General features: G+C 34.9%; 3 protein-coding genes across 5 annotated transcripts; all 3 read right to left on the bottom strand.

Annotated features, from left to right (window-relative positions):
• Window positions 1-2,149: 2,149 nt before the first annotated feature.
• rem1 (RAS (RAD and GEM)-like GTP-binding 1) lies at window positions 2,150-9,160 on the bottom strand. Its single transcript, XM_059537926.1, has 5 exons — window positions 8,817-9,160; window positions 7,604-7,950; window positions 4,612-4,694; window positions 3,213-3,420; window positions 2,150-2,555 (listed from the first exon to the last, which is right to left on the bottom strand). The coding sequence occupies exons 2-5, from the start codon at window positions 7,929-7,931 to the stop codon at window positions 2,278-2,280; spliced, it is 897 nt and encodes a 298-aa protein (XP_059393909.1). The 5' UTR covers window positions 7,932-7,950; window positions 8,817-9,160; the 3' UTR covers window positions 2,150-2,277.
• A 2,034-nt stretch (window positions 9,161-11,194) lies between these two features.
• On the bottom strand, window positions 11,195-15,770 carry c44h20orf96 (chromosome 44 C20orf96 homolog). 3 transcript variants are annotated; one of them, XM_059537716.1, is made up of 10 exons: window positions 15,713-15,770; window positions 15,419-15,551; window positions 15,210-15,301; window positions 14,959-15,117; window positions 14,740-14,839; window positions 13,879-14,036; window positions 13,619-13,720; window positions 13,423-13,509; window positions 13,179-13,300; window positions 11,195-11,393 (listed from the first exon to the last, which is right to left on the bottom strand). In XM_059537716.1, exons 1-10 carry the CDS (start codon window positions 15,746-15,748, stop codon window positions 11,333-11,335), a joined length of 1,050 nt encoding a protein of 349 aa, XP_059393699.1. In that variant the 5' UTR covers window positions 15,749-15,770; the 3' UTR covers window positions 11,195-11,332. The 3 variants fall into 3 exon arrangements, with proteins under 3 accessions (XP_059393699.1, XP_059393702.1, XP_059393701.1); XM_059537719.1 differs by having other exon boundaries at window positions 13,619-13,687; XM_059537718.1 differs by having other exon boundaries at window positions 15,693-15,764.
• A 460-nt stretch (window positions 15,771-16,230) lies between these two features.
• Window positions 16,231-20,632, bottom strand: pnp4a (purine nucleoside phosphorylase 4a). The gene is made up of 6 exons (XM_059537450.1): window positions 20,219-20,632; window positions 19,703-19,866; window positions 19,392-19,495; window positions 18,299-18,474; window positions 18,011-18,201; window positions 16,231-16,991 (listed from the first exon to the last, which is right to left on the bottom strand). The coding sequence occupies exons 1-6, from the start codon at window positions 20,239-20,241 to the stop codon at window positions 16,774-16,776; spliced, it is 876 nt and encodes a 291-aa protein (XP_059393433.1). The 5' UTR covers window positions 20,242-20,632; the 3' UTR covers window positions 16,231-16,773.
• Window positions 20,633-24,795: the final 4,163 nt, after the last annotated feature.

The raw sequence follows: 24,795 nt of genomic DNA, 5'->3' as shown, positions 1-24,795 counted from the left end.
CAGGCCATCATTTAACATATTTTCAGGTAAAAAGCTGCATTATTGTGATATTTTTATCAGTTCTGATTCTGATGGCACCTGATCCACTGGTGAGCAAAAGATGTAATGCTAAATTTCTCCAAATCTGTTCTAAAGATACTCATCTACATCTTGGATGGCCTGAGGTTCAGTACGTTTTCAGCTAATTTTCATTTTTGCTGGATGAACTATTCCTTTTTAAGGAAAAAATAGAAATTCCGTCATCATGTATTCACCTTCATGTTGTTCCAAACCTGACTTTTATTTTTCTGTGGAGCACAAAAGAAGACATTGAACCTAGCTGACTTTCAATGTGGAACCAAAAAGTTATTATCATTATTATAAAAAAAAAATAAATAATAATATTTGTGTTCTGCAGAAAGAAGAAAATGCAAGACAGGTTTGGAACATTAGGCTGAACAACTTATGACAATTGTATTTTTTGGGTGAACTATGCCAGGGGTATGTGTCAAAATAATAACAATAATAATAATAATAATAATAGTAATAATAATAATAACAGCAATTTTGCAGTTGGAGGAATTTCTTTTGGAAGATGGACACAAATCTAGTCTAAGAGTAGACTTTTCATTGGTGACCCTTAACTGAGAGTGTAACTTTATATATGAGGGTTTAATCAGCATCTGGGAAAGCCACTATACACAAACTTGACCTTGACGTCTTTACAGTTGCATTCTTGGACATTTTGAGGGCTGGCTTTTGGGTATGCAGAACTTGTCTATATCTACTGTTTTTGTAGCTGAAGATGTTAAGAATACAAATAGCACCATGGAATCAATGAGGCATAATGGTTTTTAGTCGCATTGCCTTAGGTTTGGAATATATTTGACCTTATGTATGACCCATACAACAAACATCCTCTAAAAAAATTAGCATTTTAGAGAGTAATCTGCCTAATAGCTTTAAATGGATCACTAAACTTAAATGGACTGACCGTGGCATTTCATCGTAGTCCTTTAGGAACATCATTTAAGTGATTGGATTTCAGTGATTGTTTCCATATTGTTGTAGAAAAGCCCTCAGAGCCATTCGACTGTATCCGAGAACAAGGACGATACAGGATTGTTCAGGACAGCATCCACTTTGATCTGGATATCTGAACAAATCTTTTCAGAAGTAATAGCAGTAGGTTCAAGGTGAGGTCATGGAACACGAGCAAATACTTCCGTTTTGAACAGCAGTGCACCTTATGGATCTTTTTTTTTTAAAAAACAATTTAAATCTTTGAAAAGTATCAAGTATGGAAGACCTGCGACAACGAAATAAAACAACTCTTATGTTCTTCTGAAAGACAGACTGAGTGGGAAAAAAAACAGAAACTCAGTTCAGATTTGGATTTAATAATAAAAAAAACATTGAAAGTTATATCTGCATTCATGCAAAGCATAATTGTATTTACATATTTCAAACCATTTATTATTATACAATTTTTGGAAATAGATATTTACAAATCAACAACATTAAGTTGTACAACAAAACAAACATTTCTCCTCCATGTCCAGTGCCAACAAAGCAGACAAAAATACATTTAGAGAATTAGCCTATAAACCATTATTTTTGTTGTTATTCCAGCAAAAATAGCTGATACATTTATAATGTTTACTGACCAAATTCTCTTTCAAATAAACTAAACTGTAACCGGCTTATGGAGGATATTCACATGCCCTTTTTTTTATGATGATTGACGTTCATCTTATTTTTTGCTTTAACAGAATACACTTGTAAGGAAAAAAAAGATTGGTTTTAGCTTTCTCTCTACTTTAACGTTTCCACTTGGCTGTGCTTTTCTCATGGCTAATTCTTTCAGTGCATACAAAATTGGTGAAAAAAGTGAAATGATAATTTTTAAGGAAAACATATAAACAACTATAAATAATAAATATTGCTTGTTAATTAATTATACTGCCTACTCAGTTTGTCAAATAAGGCAAACATCGATAAAATGTTCAATATAAAACAAAGTCCACTTAATTGGTGATATATAGTAATAAACCTTTGATTTAATTCAAACATCTATCAAAAATGTGATCTATGGGATAAGATTAAGAACAATGAGCAAAACCTCAAGATCTGCAGGGGAGTCAATAAAAAGGTTGTTAATGTGAAAAATGTGAATTAATGTCCAATTTTAAAAGAAGTCTTATCAGAAAGACAAATCCTCTTTTGCCTTAAGAAAAAAAATAAAAATAAAAACCCCTAAGAAACCCAGAGCTGAAGGACTGAGAGTGATCTGTGGCTTCACAGCACTGCAAGGTCATGACAGGACTTGGAACGCACTTTCAGGGCCATCTTCTTGTTGTTCTTGGCTACAAGTCGATCTAGGAAGCGTCTGGCTTTCTTGGTGATGCTCTCTTTTCGCTTGTAGATGGAGCGTCTGTGCTCATTGATCTCTTTGCTGTCTTGCCGCAGTCGGATCTGCCTCACAATGCCCTCAAAGAGCTCGTGAACGTTGTGGTGCAGAGAGGCAGAGGTTTCTATGAACTTGCAGTCAAATACCACCGCACAAGCCCGACCCTCTGCCACAGAAGACCAGGATTGTGTAAAACCAAACCCGTCACAAGGCTTTGAAGGCTTATGCATCTGCACCATGTCAAACAATTGTGCATTCATGAGTTAGACTGTGATGTACCCTACCAATCAAAAGTTTGGGGTAAGATTTTGAAGTGTTTTTAAAAGAAGTTTCTAATGCTCAGATGAGAAGTGTATTAATAATACACTAATACAGTAGTATTGAATTTAAATGAACTTTTATATTTCAGTATATTAAAATGTAATTCCTTCCTGTGATGGCAAAGCTGAATTACTCCAGTCTTCAGTGTCACACGATCCTTCAAAAATCATTCTGATATGCTTATTTGGTGATCAAGAAACATTTTTTTTATTGTTATGTGAAAACACTTGTGATGCTTTGGGCACATTTGTTTGGAAACAGTTATACAATTTATTCAGGGTTCTTTGATGAATAGAAAGAAATGAATTTATTTGAAATATAAATAATTTGTAAAATTATAGACGTAATTTTTGATCATTTTAATTGCTTATTAAAAGTATTAATTTCTTCAAATTCTTTTCTAAAAAAAATGTCCTTATACCAAACCAAACTTTTAATGGTAGTGTATAACATCCCACTATGATCTGTCTGTGGGAATGATACAAATCAAAACTCCTCTCACCTTCCACTGCCACCTCTCGAGATCGCACTAAGTCACTTTTGTTGCCCACAAGGATGATGGGAATGTTTTCCGCCTGCCGGATGCGACGCAACTGGATTCGTAACTCCGATGCGCTCTCAAAGCTGCTGCGGTCCGTGATGGAGTAAACGATGATGTAAGCATTGCCCACCTGCATGCAGTAATCCTGCACCCACTTCTCATCTTCCACCTTGGGAATCAAAAAAGTGGTTAAACAATTTAAAGGAATACTTTACAAAAAATGTAAGTTCATTGTTTACGCAACCTCATGTAGTTCAAAATATATATATTTTTTCAAAACATACACAAGGCTTTCAAGCTTCAAAAACAAAAGTATCTTAATAGTAGTCAATAGGCTACTCACATCATATTTTCTACACTAACAATGCTAAAGGTTTGGGGTCAGTACTTTCTTGAAATACTTTTGTTCAGCAAGGATGCATTAAATTGATCGAAATAACAGTATATACATTAAAAATGTTATAAAAGTTCATATATGCCCCCCCCCAAAATAATAGCTGCATAACTTTTTCAATGAACATAAGAACTTCTTATCATAATAACACCCTTCTTTAGCACCAAATCAGCATATTAGAATGATTTCTGAAAGATCATGCGACACTAAAGACTAGAGTAATGATGCTGAAAATCTTGCTTTGCATCACAGTAATACATTTTATATTTTTTCAAATATATTGCAATAGAAGACAATTACTTTAAATTTTAATAACATTTTTTTTTTTTGAATAGCCAGGGCACTTATTATACTTTCATGTTGCTCTTTGTTGTCATTTTATACTCCTCATTCCTCATGTAAGGAAAAAATGGCCAGGATGTTTTACAGAAGAAAGCAAGTCAAAGGTAGGAGGTTTGGATTTGGAATGACATGAGGGTGACTAAATAATGACAGATTTTTGTTTCAGGACGAACTATACCCTTAAACAATTATGCATTTACTGAGAGATGAAAAACAAACAAAAAAAAGTTGTGCATTGTAAGATGTTTCCCCCCTGTAATCTGTAAGTACAGAATCATTTATCTCTGTAAACAATTCTTGAGTCCAGAAAAGCCTTGTTGCCAGACAGACCTCACAGAGGAGAGTCGTCGATAGCGGTGTAATTAGGCCCCAGAGCGATCAGTGTACTTGGCTGTGTGGTCAGCAGCAGGGGCCAGCTCTATGTTGCTTGCTCATTGCAGGGCATTGCTCAGTGGAGTTTAGCCACTGGCAGCAAGTGGCCACGTTTTTTCCACAGCACTGCATAAAGGGCATTATAGCCCTGTAGGTGATAACTGTGTCTGCAAAGCACAGACTCGTGGCTGCCTTAAGAGTAGGTTACTGAGGCGAATATATTGAATCATTGATATATGTTGTTTGCAATACCTGTGTTTCTGTTTCCGATGTGTCCATCACAACTAGGGTCGTCTCCTCCCCATCGACCGTGAGGGTTCTCTCATATGTATCCTCTATAGAAACATGCACACTACTTTCAGTTGATTGGGCGCAAAACACCAATGACATCAATCTGACATCCAAAACAGCATTGCTATACAAACAGCTAGGTCAATGACACTGACACTCATTCTTTGTCCTTTTTAATTTACTCAAAATACTTCAATAAATAAATAAAATCAATAAAACTTAAGCTCATCTATTCTATATGCTCGTGTTTTTAATTGCTGCATTGACATTAACAATTACTTTCATTTTATTTGTTCTGTGGCAGACAAAGTCACAATAAAGATTTAATAATAAAGAAATAGACTTATTCTTAAATTCATGTAATTTGGCATAATGTACTATTTAAATGTGTATTTTAGCTATAAAAGTTTATAAAAGCATTTCACTGCATATTACTAAATAAAACTTTTGTCAGCAAATCAAAGATATGTGATCCACCACACAGAAAAACATATTACATTAAAAACTAAAACAACAACAACAACAACATAAATTACCCCTGATGAGACTTCCCAAAAACATAATTTATTATAATATTTTTAATATATACATTTTTTCTTGGAAATTATAGATTTAAGTGTGCACACAATGTATTAGGAAATTATAATATCATTGCTTTTTAAAGTAATTTTTAAAGTATTTTTCCTATTCTTTATCAAGAATTGACCAAACTGTTAAAAAACAACATTTCTGCTGCTTTTAATCAGTGATACATTTGAACAGTGCTTTATTACAATAACAAGCGTGAAAAATGCACGTGAAGTGGAAGAGTAGAAAGATCACTGAGCTGTGTCTGATAAACTGATCGTGCAGCTAGTTTGACAAGAAGTTAAAACACACTTTGCTCCAGTCTAGGTTGATACCGACCTTGTCTCATTTTTCCACATTTACTCTGTCACTTTTCAAGACCTCTACAAGATGTACAGCACTAAAGGACGAACTTGGCCATGAAACATGTGAATTCACGATAAAGAATAACAGTGTTCTTAATCAACTTCAATGCCTCATGTCAGCTAACATCTAAATGTTAAGACCAAATCTGAAATATAATACTGACATGCCCTACTGAAGGAGTGGATGCCGAGTTGCCATATCCTTCATACTGATATTAATTATATTATTACATGATTTCTTGTTTGACTATTAATCAAGTTATGGCAAGAGTGAAATGTGTAACCTTATGTGCGCTTATGAGATATTAAAGAATCCTGTTCTACCCTGTATTTCTATCTATCTACGTATCTATCTATCTATCTATCTATCTATCTATCTATCTATTAGGGATGGGATGGTATGAAAATTTAATATCACGATTATAGTGACTAAAATTATCACGATTATCAATATTATCACGGTTTTGTTGAAACGAGATGAAATTGTTCAAAAATAGTTGATGCTCACACTGAAAACATTTCAGCAAGTTTTATATTTAATAATCAACAAACAACTAATAAAACAAGCAGCTCTATGCACTTAATTTAAAGAAAGATTAAATTCTGTGGCATTTCCTTCCTTACAATGAAAAGTGTAGAAGCATAGAAAAGCATAGAAAAGTCACTGACTCGGCATTCCTTCTTGAAAAAAAAAACAAAAAAACATTGTGCGCTGCGCTTGCGTCAGACTGTTGCTGGCTGGACATGATTTAATAGCGAGTTATTAAAACCGCGATAATCAAACACGGTTTTAATGATAATTCATTTTTAAATTCTATCTATCTATCTATCTATCTATCTATCTATCTATCTATCTATCTATCTATCTATCTATCTATCTATCTATCATTAAAGTTAATTTGTAAATAAGTAATTTGTAATTTTAGAATGATTTCTGAAGACTGGCACTGTAGACAGGTGCTGAAAATTCAGCTTTACCATCACAGGAATATATTCCATTTTAAAATATATGAACTTGGAAAACATTTTAAACTGTAGTAATATTTCACAATATGATTTATATATTAATGAACCGTTCATAAGCGTAGAAGATTTGCCAAAAAACAATAAAATCATTCATCTAAATGTGTAAAGAAGATTTTATGTTATAAAACATTTATTTTATTAAGCATGCAGAAGTGTAGCCAACTAATGTCTCCACTGATACAAGAATCAATATACACACATCAGTCTGTCAATGACATGATTATTTACAGGACAGTGTTTTGCTCAGGTCAAAGCCAACACAGCCGAGACATAAGGTCATATGCTGTTAGACAAAAAACAACATGTAGGTCAACAGATTGTCTTTCAAAGCAGCTCATTTACTGCTTTGATAAAGGCATTTTGCATAGTTCAGTGCATTAGGGAGACACACAAATCTGTGTGCTTAATATTTAAACTGGGAGGTTTATACATAGGTCTTTGATGGACCAGTTTCATGTCAGTCAAAATGGACTGCCTCACACCTTTGGGACACCAAAGATGGACAGGACTGGACAAATGAGACAGACCACAATGGTGCTGACTTTAAATAAGTCATTTGCTGTCCGGTTATAAAGTGAAATGATTCTACATTTTTAGTATAAAAGTATAATGTTTAAACTGCTGCAAAGTTTAAAATCTGTGCTTAAAGAAATAAAACAGGCAACAATGTTCTAGATAACAGCTGCAAGTCAAAAGTAGTTTATGTACTGTTTCCTTTGACCGATGTATTATTCAATATCACCATACAATTAATGTTTCAGGATCAATCTTGACACGTGACAATTTGAGAGGGCAATCAATCAGGCAGACCTAACAGTTTAGTCAAGGTTATTTTAGGCCCTACAGTGCCATGAGTTTTTACAGTCGTGTATTAATGCTATATTTACTGTAAAACAGTACCGAACATAAATAATCATCTGAATCAACTCAGCTGATCTGAAACGTAGACATGAACAAATATCCAGAAAAGCCATAATATATTAAGGATTTTATACCTCCAATGTGTTTGTGGGCATCCTTCTCTTGTATTCCAGCAAAAATGTTTGCAAGACTTGACTTCCCCACGCCATGATCACCCAACAAAACCACACGATAAAGACACTCGGCTCCAGAGCTGTCCGAATCTGAGTCTGAAGACCAGTTGACCCGTGAGTGGATGCTCTTGTCTCCGGGGTGGTACGAGGCTGATTGGGCGAGCGGAGGGTGATAGGGGTCAGCAGAGGGGTCTCTTACTCCCTTGCCTCCTTGACGAGAGGAGGGGATGGGAGTACTCGCTCTTCTCCTCAGTGGTTCCTTTCCTTCTTTCTGTGTGTTGAGTGTCATCTTAAAAACATAGGTATGCCTGAACAAAAAAACGTGATAGGAAAACAAACAGTATGAGCTTATTTAATATATATATATTGAGGTGCATCTTTTTTTAGGTTATTGACTGCTTCTCCTTTATTATCCAGTTAAATAATTTTCTGCTGATTTCTTAACATATTTTGTAAGGACATTAGGCACTGATAAGTGTTTACATGAAATTATTTTGAGTGTTCTATATGTATAGCACTGAAGAGACTGGGGCTAGTTGTCACACTTTGTAATCCAGTGAATTTAATTTGGTTATTTGTTCATTTATTAAGTCAATTTCGCCATGCCTACACAAAAATCCAGCACATATTTATAACTTTAAATAGTTATTACATTGTAATAATAGCTATAATACTTAATACAGTGTTGGATTAAAAAAAATATATATATAGACATGCTGCTGGAATCTTTGTGACAACAAGCCCCGGTGTCCTCTGTATATTCATGCATTTTTATTATATTTAATATATTAATAACATAACAGCTGAACAAATCAGACATATTACTACAACAACATCTTGAGAAAGTTATGTGTACTCTACTCACAACCATGTCCGTAAAAGAACGTTTTAAAGCATACATGTTCTCATCAAGCCGCAGAATGATGTTTAAAGCGAACCAATCAGTTTGCTTGCGAGTTGTGGAGTTTGATGTATTACCGGCTGCAGGGAAATACTACAGTCATAGCAACAGCTCCGCGAGTTCCACGACGCTTTAAAAATTAAAGAGCGGAATGAAGCATTTCCCTCAATCTCCCGCGCTGTCTGTCACAGCCTCATCTCATCTCATCTCACCCGCACCGCGCGCAAGGAAGGAAAAACAGAGGCAAGTTCACATCTGTGACCTTTCACTCACCTTTATCTCACAACAAGCAAGTTTTAGCAGTCCCAGGCGCGACGTCTCAGTTCATCCTTACACTTGTAGACTTCGACCGTCAGCCCTCAGAGTTGGATCGGGGTGAAGTTGCATGTATCGTGTCTTTGTGATTAAACACAGGTGGGCTCCTGTTGCCAACTCAGAAACTTGCTTTCTGTTTATATTACTCACATGATCCATAAACACAGCTCAGCAAATAGGCCCTCAACTGTAAGTCTCCTGGGTCCTCGTTGAGCGTATTTCAACATCATCATGGGCCACGAAGTGTTATAATGTGCCTCTTAGAACCGTCCCACACCATCCCCATGACGTCGGTGGTCTGTCATTTCCTGCTTAAAGCTGAGCTGAGATATAATGTTATCAGGAGGTTCTCATTAGTCCGGCTGCTTTGATGTCAAGCGCATCTTGATTTAATGATGTCATCACTGGGAAGTCATGCAATGCTAAACCACACACATTGCATTTATTTTTCTATTGGACAAACATCCACAGCTGTTTCTTTTCTCGGGGCTTATGCAATTATATAACGAATGCTGCGATTTTATTGCATCCATTTAGTATTTTTGTTTCTAAAATAAGTTTTATTTATTGGAAAAAGCATTCCAGCACCGAGTGGAAAAAAAAGAACTCCGAATCCTTGCAACAGTCAAACAGAGGAAAGAAGGTTTATCCCCTGCTTAGATCTCACTGTTGTTGTGTTGTTTAAGTTTTTTTTTTTTTTTACCAGGAATTTGTAATTCTCTGAGGCTCAGCTGAATATTTTCCAAATGAAACAACAAAAGTAATCAAACCAGTCGCCCATACACTGGGGTGCTGAAATCCATAACTGTTTACAGAGCAAGACTTGTTCCCACACTTTGGTCAATTACATTAATGTCACAAAACTTCTGTTTCAGTTTGCAAAATGGCTTTGAAATGCTTCATTTGCAAGGTAAATAGAGTCATATATAGTCATAAAATGAAGCACATATAATTGGAAGATTGACACTTTAAAGTATCATTAACTAAAATTACATTTGCTTGCTGACTGGTACTTTAACATTGTGGTCCTCCGACATGGGGATATGGACTGCAAAAATTTAAGCTGCAATAGCATTTTTATGTGCATTGCAAACAATAGAAAAAACTGTGATTTTTTTTTTTTTAGTACACCCTGTATTATAATCACATTATACACTGTAAATGTCTTTACTGTAACTTCGGATCAGTTTATTGTATTTTTGCTGGATAAAGTACTATACATTTCTTTCAATCGATCAATCAATAAAAACTATAATAATAATAAAAAAATCTTACTGCCCCTAAACTTTTGAATGGTGATTTATGTCAGTCTTTAAAAAATGTACAACATATATATGGGTACACACAGTATACACACAGAAAACACACACAATATATGTGCGCATGTTTTTGTGACATTTCAGGACACAATTTTGTATAATGAGATGGGTATGAGTGACACTTACATTACAAGGAGAGGGTGACTTATGAGGACATAACCCATGTCCCCATTTTTCAAAACGCTTATAAACCATACAGAATGAGTTTTTTGAGAAAGTAAAAATGCACAAAGTTTCCTGTGAAGGTTAGGGTTAGGTGTAGGGTTGGTGTAGGGCCATAGGATATACAGTTTGTACAGTATAAAAACCATTACGCCTATGGGATGTCCCCACTTTTCACAAAAACAAACACACACACACACACACACACACACACACATATTGTTTTTATTATTTTTTATTGATTCATTGATTGAAAGTTATTTAGTACTGTATCCAGCAAGGATACAATAAACTGATCAGAAGTTACAGTAAAGATATTTACAGTATACTGTTATAAATATTTCAATTTCAAATAAATGCTGTTCTTTTGAACTTTCTATTCATCAAAGAATCCTGAAAAAAAAAGTATCACGGTTGGTTCCCACTAAAATATTAAGCAGCACAACTATTTTCAACACTGAAAATAATAAAAAATGTTTTTTCGAAATCTTCATTTTATTGTGACACTTAAGACTGAAGTAATGTTTGCTGAAAATTCATTTTTGGCAGCACAGGAAAAAAATCTATTTTGAAAAATTATTAAAACAGAAAACCGTTTATTTTAGGTATGATAATATAAAAAGTCTGGCTTTTAAAGAGGTATGTTGTTACTACTTACCAAATAAAAGTGGTCATTTAACATATGCGGCTTAGTTTGTGAAACACAAAAAGACATGTATGCAGTTGCATGTCTAAAAGCAGATCAGTAAATTATGGCATTTGCACTAGAGTGTATATATTATTATATACACAATATATTGTGTTTTTAGAAAATAAAGAGACGATAAAGCATATAAAACACACTGAAAGCAAAGACAAATAAAGAAAAGAAGATTTGTACCATTGTTTGACTGAGTAAAATGATTTAATGAATGAAGTGGCTTCATTGACTTTCATCAGTAATATATAGCAGCTCAAGGGAAGACTCAAAAAGGTAATGCCTTAAGCACAAGGCTACACATGGAGCAAATCCACTTGGGGTATATTAAGATGGACGTCCATATCTGGAGTACACCTAAAATACAGAAAACACAGTGACAGTAACTGTATAAAGCCATTATATGACCTTAAAGAGTTAGTTCACCCAATAAGGAAAATTCAGTCATTTACTCTCCCTCATGTTGCTGCAAACCAAATGAAGATATTCAGAAGAATGTTTTTTGCTCATACAATGAATGTCAATAGGGTCCAAAACTATGGACAATGGAAAATAAATATTTATTTAGTGTTTAACAGAACAAACTCAATACAGGTTTGGAACAATAAACGGTGACCGAATCTTCATTTTTTTGGTGTAAAGACCATGTAAATCAGGAGGACTCCTCACAGGACATCTGCCCTTAAACACGGTCACCACAGCCTGAGGCGGTTTGTTTAAGACAGGAAACATGAGAACTTTCTCTGCTGGGGCTCAGTACATCTGCAGATACTAAAGCCACGTCTCTGTCATGAGCGAAGCAGGAAATCCCAGATCTGTTTATCATTATCTCCATTTAATGGAAACCTTTATAACTTGGTGCTCAGTGTGACATGATATGTGAACACAGTAAATGTTTTTTTTGCTTGTTTTCCACATTCTTTGTCCCCTAGGGCAAAACACTTAAGGACCGAAGGTCCATATGAATAAATCTTATCTGTGATAATAACAGCTCCCATGGGCAGCAAGAGGTTGTGCATGCACTCCTAGGACCTTGGAATAAAGTGTCTGATAGTTTTGGAGATATGACCGATTGTCACGGAGAGGAAAATGACATGGTGTTTTGGGAAAACACCATGACTGTTGGGAAATGTGAAACCTTCATTAACCTTTAATGGATGCCAGGGATTCCATGAATGCACAGCAATCTCTTGTTCTTCATTTATCTTTAAGATGGCCTTTGGAGTCTTTTCCAGTACTGTGTAATATAACACCATCTCCAACAGCTCAATGCTTTTTCCAAACCAAGCATTTGTTTGAAAATAGATAGGGTAATTTTTTCCCTCTAGTTTACAGTATCTGATTTGCAACGCTCCATTACAATCTCCAAAAAAGCTTAATGGGTTAGTGAACATGTTTCTTATCATACATATTTGCCTGGTAAAATTCAGCCATCTTTTAATTACCAATATGATCACACATTATTTCAACAACATAGGAGTGTTATTAATGACATCAAATGAAAGTGGTGGAGATCCTAGTGACTACTGTACTGTACACTCATATTTTAGTAATGACGAAAATTGCAACCATAGGCTAATGATGCTTTTAGGAAACTAACCATGATTTTGTTCTGGAAGGTGTTTTGAAAAATGTCTCTGTGTTTTTTGGACCCTATTGTCTTCAATGGGACAAAATAATTTGTTACTTCCTTTAGAATTTCTTCTTTTGCAAGGAAGTCTTACAGGTTTGGAATGATGATTGACTAAATTTTTTGGGTGAACTATTTCTTTAAATTGTTCCTCAGTGCATTTAATGAGCATCTTATCTCATAGTGGAAGTTAAATTCTCATGGGCTGTGTGCTGTCAGTGTGTTAGAGAAGGCTCTTGAAAGTGAAGTTCTCTAAGTGTTGCTGTTCTATATCTGTTTATGGGAGGGGTCGGGGTCATACTAACACTGTTCGACATTTCGAGGGGTTTGTTGAACTTCCTTTCAAGTGGCCAATTTTGTGAGAACGTTTCTCTGGAGATGCAATTATTGTATAACTTGGGAATGCTTCAGTTGAAGAGCTTGGCAATGTTCTTGTGTTAATGGAGGACATAAGAACTGTTTGTGATAAAGAAGCTGTTTGCCACAATAACTTAATGTCCTCATCCACTTACTTGTCTGATTTCAGGAAAACATCTGGAAAGATCTCTCTCCTGATGTTTTTTGGTCTTGATAGTTGCAGTTCCTGGATGCACTTCCTTAGCTCTTCATTCTTTCGCTCCATCTCCATTACCAACTTAAAAAAAATATACAGCGAATTAAATTTAAAAATGCAAATAAATGTATTTTAAAAGATTCATTCCACTTTAATAATCAATAATAAACTTTAAAGTATATTTTTAAATAAAAAATAACTACTTTTTTCTGTTTATGAATATCTTCCCTCATTGTATCGTTCTGTGAGGCCATCAGTTTGACAATGGGAGGGATGTGGGAAGCATGTTTCTGAAAAACAAACCACAAACATATTTTTTTTATGAAGCTCCTTAAGTAAAAAATGATCTCCATTTAAAATAACATAAATCTAAAGATCAACACAGAAGAACTTCTTTACCTCAACAACAGCAGACAGCACTTCTTGTTCTTTCTGGCACTGGCGTCTCTCCAAATTGACCATTTCTTTCTTAAAAAACAGATTCAAATCTTCTTGCTCTTTCTGTTAGTTATGAAGGGGGCAAATACACTACAATGTTATTGAACACTGAAGTGTTCTTATGCGAGCTGGAACCACATGTGTTTTTTAATAAATAAAGGATTTTCCTGGATATAACTTTTCACTCAGTTATCCAGCAATAAGTCCTGTTCATATTTTACCTGCTGCATCTGTTTCAGTCTGTCCAGCTTTCTTTCCATGTCTGCAATCTGCAAAGCCTTGACTGGGAACTCCATATCTTTATACGTCTTCAGTCTGCGGAGCTCCTTTTGAGCCTCTACCACCTTCGCTTTTAACAGATCCAACTGCTTCTGCAAACCTACATTTATCAGATGAAGTCAGCTGAAATTTGTTGCTGTAGTTTGGGGTTGTTTGTTTTTGCTTTACCATTAACAGCCATTGCAGAAACAACACTATACTGCCAAAATAATGTGGATACCCAAACATGTGGACCTCTCTGTGTGCACTGAGGCATTATCATGCTTGAACAGAAGAGGGCCTCATTCTACAGTAAATTTTATGATTAGATTTTAGATTTTATGCACCTGCTTTGATATACGCTACAGTACTGGGATCAGTACTGTATAATTAGATATAATAATAATAATCATCATAAAATTATGCTTTTATTCAGCAAGGATGCATTGCATTGATCAAAAAAGAAGGTAAAAGACAATTACACTTCCAAAGATTTTTATTTCAAATAAATGCTGTTATTTGTAATTTCTATTTATCAAAGAATCACGAAAAAAAAACCTGTATTATGGTTTCCACAAAAATATAAAGCAGAAACTGTTTTTAAGTTTTATTTTCAGTGTTTCTTGAGCACCAAACCAGCATATTAAAAAGATTTCTGAAGGATCATGTGACACTTAAAACTGGAGTAATGACTTTGCTGTCACAAGAATAAATTACATTCTAAAATATATAAAAATTTTTGACTGTGTAGTCTACATATTGCATTTGAAAATGATGAACACTAGTTGATGAACTATAAACTATACTATAAACTATAAACTAACCACTGAGAAGTGTCTGTGATGCTTCCTTTCTATCTCTCAGCTCTGTTTTGGCATTTTTGATAAGACTGTCATTCCATCGTTTCAAAGCTACCGTTGATCTCTAGAAAGAACATAAAAGATCATGTTTGATATTCAGTACAAGCTAAATTTTTATAAAGTTTGAGTTTTCGTGCACAATATTTACAGTAGGATCTAAAGATCTGATACAGTTTCGCTCACCCTCTTTTGCTCTGCCTGGACGAGTAGTTCATTGGTTCTGGAGAATGAGCTTCTGTCTGTATCCATTATGCTTCTGGCCATCTGCAGGTTCCTCTCTTGAAGCTGTTCACAGAGCTCCTCCAGGTCTTTTATTGTTTCTTTCCTGGATTTGATGAGTATCTACAACAGAGTGCAGCCGTTGACATGGCGTATACACAAAACTGCGCACAAGTGAACTATTAAAGTCTGCTTTCCTTCTTTATAGCACACACCATTAGTTCTTTGATGTTGTATTTCATCTTTGAGGTGACCTGGTCCTGTTCCACTTTTTCAGCTGTCCTTCTTGAAGGGAATTTGGGGAGTGCTGTTAAATCATTGTGGACATGAGATTGAGATCTTCCTGTTCATAAAGCAGAGATTACAAAATAATTCATGAAGACAGATATGCCTCACTACAGTAGAAGCTATGATCCAGACAGACCCATGTTTACAGCTGATTTTCCAGTCGGAGATGGTCGGATTTCTCCTTTGTTAGGTGATATGCCTGCTTTACGATGAGGAGTTTCCCAGAACAGAGGTTTAGGTCTTGTATTTCGCTCCCATTTTCTGTAATCCTTGAAAAATATCTGTAAGTTTTTAGTCTACTTTACAGAAAGTAATACTCATACATTAAATAATAAATATGGTGTGTACTGCAAACCTTTTCATTATGCCAAAAAATGCCAGACCACTACATTAACATTACAGTACATTACCATAACACAGTTAGTCATACCACGGATTTAAAGTTATGCATATCTTGACCTGACATGTTGTTTACTTCTTCAGAGCCGTCGACAGACAGTTTCAACAAGTTTGTCATAGCAACCGGAGAAACACGCCTGGGAACAGCGTACTTCTGCTGCCATCTAGTGGACATACTGAACATGCGCAAAACTGCGCTGTACTATTATCATTATGTGGCCTAACAGTAAAGAGCATTTCTTTATGAACTTCTATAAATCCCTATATATTCCATGTGATAGTAGCAAAATTGAGAGTAGAGTATAAAGAATTCAGTTGTGTCATTTCCAAATTCTTCTCAAAATTCCACTTTTGTTATTATTAAATGTTTTCCTTTCATCTTTAAATATACACTAGGCCTAATGTCTTTTTACGTTATTACTGGGAAATTAATGTTTGTTTAATGGGTTTGTATTGTCTATTTTTTAAAACCTCTCTAAATACATAAATTAAATATGTTTATGATGTAATTGAAATGAGTAACAATAAACTTGTTTTCAAAATACTTTAATTGCTTGATATTTCTGCATTAAGATGCATGTTTATAGAAGAGAAGGTTATACAAAACGGTCTATATTTAATGGCACATTTACAACGCGAACAGTAAATATAAAATGTATTATACATAGCATAACAATGATTCCCAACATTATCATCAACATATTAACACTGGGAGTTATATTATTTTGTACAATGAACAGCAGTGCATACATTTTGTTTCTGCATAATTCCAAATAAAGGTGGGATTAATATTATGAAATCACCAATATACAAATGTATATACAGCCTTCAAAAAAGCACAAAAAAGACTAACATTTAATGAATAACCTATGGAATAGCCCAGTGTTTTAAATTTGTTGTTATGGCACCATCAAACTAGATCATATTTTCTATCATATTTAAAATCTTAACATTTAAATATTTAAAATGTGTTATTGAAACAGATGCTCTGTAACTGCATTGAAAAGTATAAAGTAATGAAAAACATGATCATAGTATAGCTGCAGATTTTCCTGGATAAGGTTTTGATTGGCAGTTCCAGTGTTGATGACATCACGCCGTGTTGTTGTTGATGTCCATACGGCTGATAAGCTCTGTGACGAGCGCCTGCAGCGTCTCCGAACGCATTTTGCTCACTTCCAGCACAGCTTCATGATTGACAGACTCATTGTCCTCATAGCTTTTCACCACTTTGTTAGTGATGAGGGAGAGACCGAAGACCCTCATGCCACAATGACTGGCGACCAACACTTCTGGTGCAGTACTCATTCCTTTAAAGGCAAGTTAGACATAAAGTTAGACATAGGCATAAAATGACTTACTATTTCTATACAATACACAGGTGTGTATTTACAAAGCGATTTGGCCAAAATGGCCTACTGGCTTATTATTATGGCTACTTAACAACTACAAATATACATGCACTTGTGATACTGATTTAAGTTAAAGAAATTATTCTATTATGTCAATAGAATAATTTGGTAATATTTTAGTATAGGGACCAATTCTCACTTCAACGAGTTGCTTATTAGCATGCATAATATTAACATACTGGCTGTTTATTAGTACTGATAAAGCACATATTTTGCATGTCCATACTCTACATGGACATATTCTTCATATCCTAATCCTACCCATTACCTCAATTTAAAACTAAGTTACTAACTATTAATAAGCAGCAAATTAGTAGTTTATTAAGGCAAAAGTCATAGTTAATGGTTTGTTAATGGTGAGAGTTGGACCCTTAAAATAAACTGTGACCAAAAATTCTATTATGACTATGATATAAATCTATAATTTCACAAAGCGATATAACATATGTGAAACTAACACAGCTGTGCAGGAAATCAGACGCCCGTCACAGTGGTCAGTTTTACAGTTTATTACAGAGTAATATGAGTCTGTGGAATGCAGCGATTGTCCAATCAGAACCAAGTATTCCAGAGAGCCATGTAATAAAGGAGCTCATTCATCAGGCACTGAAATAACCTTAAAAATTATTTCTGGCAGCCATTGACTTTCATATGATTTTATTTCCATACTATGGAAGTCAACGGCTACCAGCAACTTGTTTTTCAGCATTCTTTAAAATAGCTTCTTTTGTGCTCAACAGAAGAAGGAAACTCATATATGTTTGGAACTGCTAAATTATGACAATTTTCATGTGAAGTTGTTGCTCATTTACATCCTCAGTCAAAGTTAAGTGAAAATTAAATTTTTTGAAAATCAATTTAGATATTTGGATTAGAAACGAATTGCATTGATTTTCCTAAACGAGACGCAAGCTTACCAACTGCATCCACTCCCAGTTTGTGCAGAAGGCGGGCCTCAGCTATACTCTCAAAGTTGGGTCCTCCCACCATGCAGTAGACGCCTTCTTGGACATACTGGGAGACACCCATGCTCTTACAGATGTCAAACGCCATCTTCCGTAGGCTTTTGTCATAAACCCCAGACATGGGTGGAAATCGAGGACCAAACCTTGACAGCAACAGATAAATGATTTCATTCCTTGTACTGGTGATTCTAATGAATGAATGCTTTCTTAACTCACTTCAACATGTACATTGATACTCACTTATCATCATTAGGGCCACTGAGCGGGTTCAGTCCAGCAAGTCCAGGGAAGTTAATGTGGTCACGTATGATCATAATATCACCACAGTTATAAGTGTCCGCTAATGACCCTGCAGCATTAGTGACAATCAAGGTTTCAACTCCCAGGAGCTTGAACACTCTTACTGGAAAAGTGACCTGAGGAACACAAGTGTAAATTCAGTCAGTCCATTTTCAACATCCAGTACCTTTGTAATGAACTTTCAAAAGCTTGCGGGTGTACTGTACAGGGATACCGCCAATAAGCTATTTTAATCTAACCCTGTGTTATATAAATCATTCAAAAGTTTCACTGAATGGTTCATTGTGCTCTGATTACTGCATGTGACTCAAATCAGCATGACCAGGATGGAGTGAATATACTGTGCGGGCATCCAAAAAGAAAAAATCACCTTATTCTATCATCATTCTAGACTGCAGCATGACACAGCATGAATAGAGCAGTGTTTTGGAGTCACTTTTGGAATGCATTTGTGACACGTGATGAAACTTCCAAGATACAGATTTTGTATTATCCCAAACCATTATGCAGATAAAGCTTGATGAGACATTTTTTTTTCAAGAAAGATGCAAACTTACCAAGATGAACTGAAGTGAAAATTGTAAAAAAAAACAAAAAACACCTTGCCAGGTTTAGGGTCAAGATGTTTTTACCGAGTACTTTTATTCACATTAAAATGATTAAAGGGGTAGTAAAGGTATACAAAGTATGTTCTTTCCCCCAAAATAGTAAGCATCATTACTGCTTTTATCATTGATAATTGATCATTTTTCTTTAGCATCAATTCAGCATATTAGAATAATTAAGAATGGAGTAATGGCTGCTGAAAATTCAGTTATGTATAACAGAAATAAATGTTCAAACATATTAAAACATAAAAACAGTTATTTCAATTTGTAATAAACTTCAGAATATTACTGTTTCTACTGTATTTTTGATCAAATAAACACAGCTTTGGTGAACAAAACAATCAAACATCTACAGCATAAATTTGAATAATAATTTACAGAAAAGAAGTGTAGCATTTAGTGCCATTGTTTTAAAAAGATCAAACCTTGCTTAGTGAGTGCCCCTCATACATGTGGAAGCGGCCCTGCATGCACACGCAGGTCTTCCCTTTGAGCTCTCCAAAAACCAGTCTTCCAGCATGACCCTTCACTGTTTCAATACACACAACACACACAAGCATTAAATACAACATAACACACTATACAAAAATCCTCGATTTTCTGCAGGCTAAACATTTAACAGTGTAACATGCTAACAGCATTTAACATTTTCAGCTAATACTTTGATTTGATTTTTGCAAATGAACAAAAACCACTTATGCAAACACATTGTTACATGCTCTCAGCTGCATCTTACCTGTGCTCTGAGGAAAGCCAGGGATGTCAGAGTATTTGAAAGAGTCTTGGCATTTGAGCGCATCTGCCAGCATTCCCAGTCCAGAGCCGCAGATGATGGCTACTTTGGGTCTATGTTGTGTCTGGGACAGCAGCCAGTCTGCAGTTCTCTGATAGTCCTCATGGCTGGTGAGAAAAGAAAAATCTTTATTAAACTAAAAGCCTGACTCCCTATTTCAAATAAATTTGAGAAAATTGTGGAATTTAAAACATCAATTCATTTGCTGCAGATTGTGGACTGTTCCATTTGGTCTATTGTGACTATTAAAAAGTATTATATTGGCTTTATTGATAAAAATGGCAAATATCCCTTTGCTTAACCAAAAGCATGTTCTATACTATAAAATGTCATACAATATCCAACATTAAACAGAGCTAAACTTTTACATTTTTGACAAAAAGTAGTTATGTATACTATTTTCCTTCATACACACAATCCTAAGATTATTTTCAACCTTAAAATGGAAAGAAAACTTACCAGATTTGGTCTTTACTATGCATGTTATTTCTGTGTTGTCCTCTTGTTTTCAACTGAAGAGTGATCCTGGATTTTAGCAGTGTGTGAATGAGAGAGCAGCCCTCTCCATTTAAGTAAACCAAATGCCTGACCTCACTAACACACACAAATGCTCTGATTGGTTACAACTCAGTATTATAGTTTAGTCATGCCTAATGAAATGTTTTGTAATTTGTAGGTGTGTCTGGGTTTAAATATCAGACGCAAGCAAAACTTTCAATCAGATTTGTGGGAAGAAAAATTTTAAAACCTACCATATAAGAATATCTGGCACTCATATCAGTAGAGATTTTTTGTCTTCAGTGTACTTACATAATGTTTTTGCCTGTGAATGCATTGCAAATTTAACTAATCACAAGGGAATATATATATATTTTTTGATCCAGAATCATAATCATAGGACCAGAAATTAGAACAAGACCAACATGTGACTATGGATAAATTAGACACATTAATTTCCTACTGCATTTGTTTCCAAGTTGTATTTTCTAATAATCAGTATTCATACTTTTCAATAAAAGTTTAATGCAGAATGTACATGAACAGCTCAGAAAGTGTGTATAGATCCAGCATGCAGTATTTGATCTGCCAATGGGTCGAACTCGAGTTCTGCCACAGGATCTGTAACATGTGAGGCCCATTACCAGAGATACAGACTCCAACCCAAATCCAAAGCACGGGACCAGGAAAAATTTAATTTGGGGACCTCACAAGATTTGTCTGATTGCAAGCAATTTTCTACTTTTAGATGCAGATCCAAAGGTTTGAAAAAATATTTCATATGTATAATGCAACTTCACTTCTCTTGACATTACTATTATTAAGAGTAATGCATTTCACACAGTGGTTAACCTAGCTTCTCTTTGGTGTGCATAGAATTGCCCTTGACCGAAATCAAATGCTGATACTTGTTTCCCACACATTCTTCACTTTTAGAATCGGGATCTGAAAGAAAAAAAAATCAGAAAACACAGCAATTACTTTAACTTAAATAATGTTCAATTTGAAGGTCATTAACAAAATAAACACAGATTCGCATGGGTGTAACACACATTATTTTTCTTGCTTATTATATGACTACTTACCAAATAAACAAATAATCTGAATAAATAAATAAATTAATGCACTTGGAATACTGAATCAAGTTTAAGAAAATTCAAGATATGTGAAACTAACACATATGTGTAGAAGATCAGTTGCCTGGAAAAGTGGTTAATTAATACAGTTTAACAGTCATTACAGAAACATATTTGTCTGTGGAATGCAGTGAATGACCAATCAGAACCTAGTATTCTAGAGAGCCATGTAATAAAGGAGCTCATTCATCAAACAGTGAAATAACCTGATATTTAGCACTTTTAAGAATATTTATATTTCAGTGCTGTCAAGCGATTAATCATGATTAATCGAGTCCAACGTGGAAGTTTTTGTTTACATAATATACGTGTGTGTGTACTGTGTATATTTTTTTATTTAAAAATAAATACACACAGATACAGTATATATTTAGAAAATATTTTTCTTAAATATATAAATGCATGTGTGTATTTATATTTACATTATAAATATTCACAGAACACACACATATATTATGTAAACAAATTTTTTATTTTGGATGCGGTTAATCATGATTAATCATTTGACAGCACTACTTTAAATTAGTGGTGGGCATAGATAATTTTTTTAAATTTAGATTCATCTCACTGTGATCTTGAAATTAATCTAAATTAATCTAGAATAATCTAGATTAAAATTGCTCATTCAAATTCTGCCGAAGGCATTCAGAATATGTGTGTTACCCACATAAAATTGAAAAAACAGTAAGTCTTTGAGAAGGGGTTTATCAAGCTAGGTGGTGCATTAGAAAAGGGGCTCATCTCCTGTTTCCAAAATGCATCACAAAGTGCTTAAAAAGGTGTAAACTAATTCCACATTGCACAGGGTGCAAACAACCTTACGCCTGTTTCACACATACTCCATTTGCAGTGCGTATGCGTTGCATATTTTTTTACGCACCCATGTTAACGGATTCCAGTTGCGTTCCAGGAGCATTGCGTCTGCAGCAGTCCCAGTAGCGGACTGCAAACGCGTCCTGTGTGGAAGCACATCGAGTCCGTGCTGCACCACATACGTCACGCACATGGACTGCATACGCACTGCAGACGGAGGATGTGTGAAACAGGCGTGAGCAGGGTTTATTTTTATTTATTTGTGCTATTTACACAATGTTTAAGTTTTTTTCAAGTTTGTAGGTGACAAGGTACAGAAACCAAATAATTAAATGTAGAATAGCACTGTATAGTCTTCAATGTAAAAATGAAATATACAATCAAACCTACATTTATTCAGACACCTTCAACATTTCTCACATTATTACAGTTTTGCTATATATATAAAAAAATAATATATCTGGTGTCTGAATAATTTTTGGTTTGACTGTTAAAACTACAAAGTAATTCAGTCAAGAGCAGTGAGTGATTTTCATTTTCATTTTCTTGGATTAGCATCACAGCAGCCAGGAGCTAAATTAGGCGCGGTCACTTTAAGAGACGATGAACACATCCAATATAATACTCATCCCATTTTTTTCCTAAACTGTTTACTTTCACTTAAGAAATAACTGACAGTTTTTTCGAGCAAAATTTCCAAGGTGGACATTTTGACATATTTTGTATGTATTTGTCGGCACAAGAGCAAAAAGAAGCAAATTCGCTGTTCAAGTGTTTTGAGACGCCTTTCTCTGCGTGAGCCCTGAACACCAGAACACCGCTGTACTGAATTGGGCTCTTTCACAACTTTTTGTTTGTTCAAACTGCGATTTGTATTTGTTCGTTCAGGTGCAGGAGGGACTTCGAGGAGAACTTCGCAGAAGAGAGCTCGGTTCAGTGTCGCTGTCCGTGATACGCGGCTCTCGATCTCGAGTAACCAGCTACTCTGTTCAGTTTTTCCGCTACTTGTGTTTAGATGCTTTAATGTTTAAATCGTCAAGCGGTAAGGCTTAAAAACACGTGAAAAAGATAAGCTTTCGTGACGATGCGCAGCAGTGGCCCATCAACTGTCCTGAGCATCTTCTTAGGCTGGCCTCAGCCAGTCGGTTATATAAAATATCAAGATGAAATTCATCATAGCTTGCTTAGTATAGACCCAGCTCCCAACCCAACTTTGAGAATCGATTAACGGCAATTTTTTTTTTAGCGCCCGATAAGAGTCTCACGTTAACGCAGCGAGTTAACGCCGATAACGACCCACCACTGCATTAAATATAAAAAAATAGCAAATTAAATTCATAAGTATGATATCCGTATCAGGTTTGGTATTGGTCAATATTGGATATATACTCTATTTCTACATTTAGCAAAACACTAATAGTTTAATAATGCTGTTAAGTGTAATTTAATTTTAAAAATTTCATTATCCATCTTGTAAATTATAATAAATTTTTCATTTATTTAGACAAAATAGTATAATAATTTAATATGTAGAATTTTAAATTGAAAAAATATTATCAGCTTATTGTATCAATGAGAATTGTAATACCAGTGCATCCCCAAACAAAACTGATCACCCAAGAAAACTAGAACTAATTTAATCTAAAATGCTGTATTTTGATTTCAAGAACAGGCTAGAACCTGTAAACGTGGTCATTCCTATGAACAACATTCAGCTCTAGACAATAATATTTACATTTTCAGCATTGCTCTCTCACATACCATCAGTCTGACAATGCACACCAGAGTCAAGATAGCTTTCAGACACATGAAAACTTTTGTCCCAAGAGGACATGGAAAAATACTGGTTTACTGGTCGCATACTGGTTTACATCTAACTAGGCTCATGTGAGTGACACAATGTAATCAGACAGATAAAGAGAAAGTCAGAGAACGAAAGACAGAGAGAGACTGTATGCCTCTCTCTGTAACTACATTAACAATGTTGAGTGCCAAGCATACCCTATGCATGTTGCTCTCTCTCCATCTGCTCAGACGTAATCTGTAGCATATGAGGCACATGTGATTTCACCCACTTGAATCTGATTGCACAATTCTCTCATTATTAATGGATTCTAAATAAAAACACAAAATAAGAGAAGGAAATGAAAAATCTCTGTGTACAGTGTTAAGTTAGCTTTTTTTTCTGTTTCTTTTTAGTTAATAGTGACATAGCATCAGAACAGATTAGGAGAAATTTAGCATTACATCACTTGCTCACCAATGGATAATCTGCAGTGAATGGGTGCCGTAAAAATAAGAGTATTAAGCAATATTGTGGATAGAGGACACATTTTCAGTCAGAAGCAACAGTTAAAAAGTCTCATTAATGGATTTGTTTTGTAAAAATATGCAGTTCTTCCCTTTACAAGACATTAAGTAATGGATTGCAAATAGGTAGCCTAATTCTTATACACACACTGACTATCCATCAATACATTTATATATTTATGTAGTCTACACAATAATATTATTTTACACTGTAATCCTTTTGTTTTTAATATTTGGCATGTTTGTATGATGCGCATCCCTGTGTGTACTTTAAATATC

The sequence above is a fragment of the Carassius carassius genome, chromosome 44 (genome assembly GCF_963082965.1).
Source record: "Carassius carassius chromosome 44, fCarCar2.1, whole genome shotgun sequence".
Taxonomy (NCBI): Eukaryota; Metazoa; Chordata; class Actinopteri; order Cypriniformes; family Cyprinidae; genus Carassius; species Carassius carassius.
The sequence above is the reverse complement of the archived record's forward strand: the minus strand, read 5'-3'. Positions and strand labels throughout refer to the sequence as shown.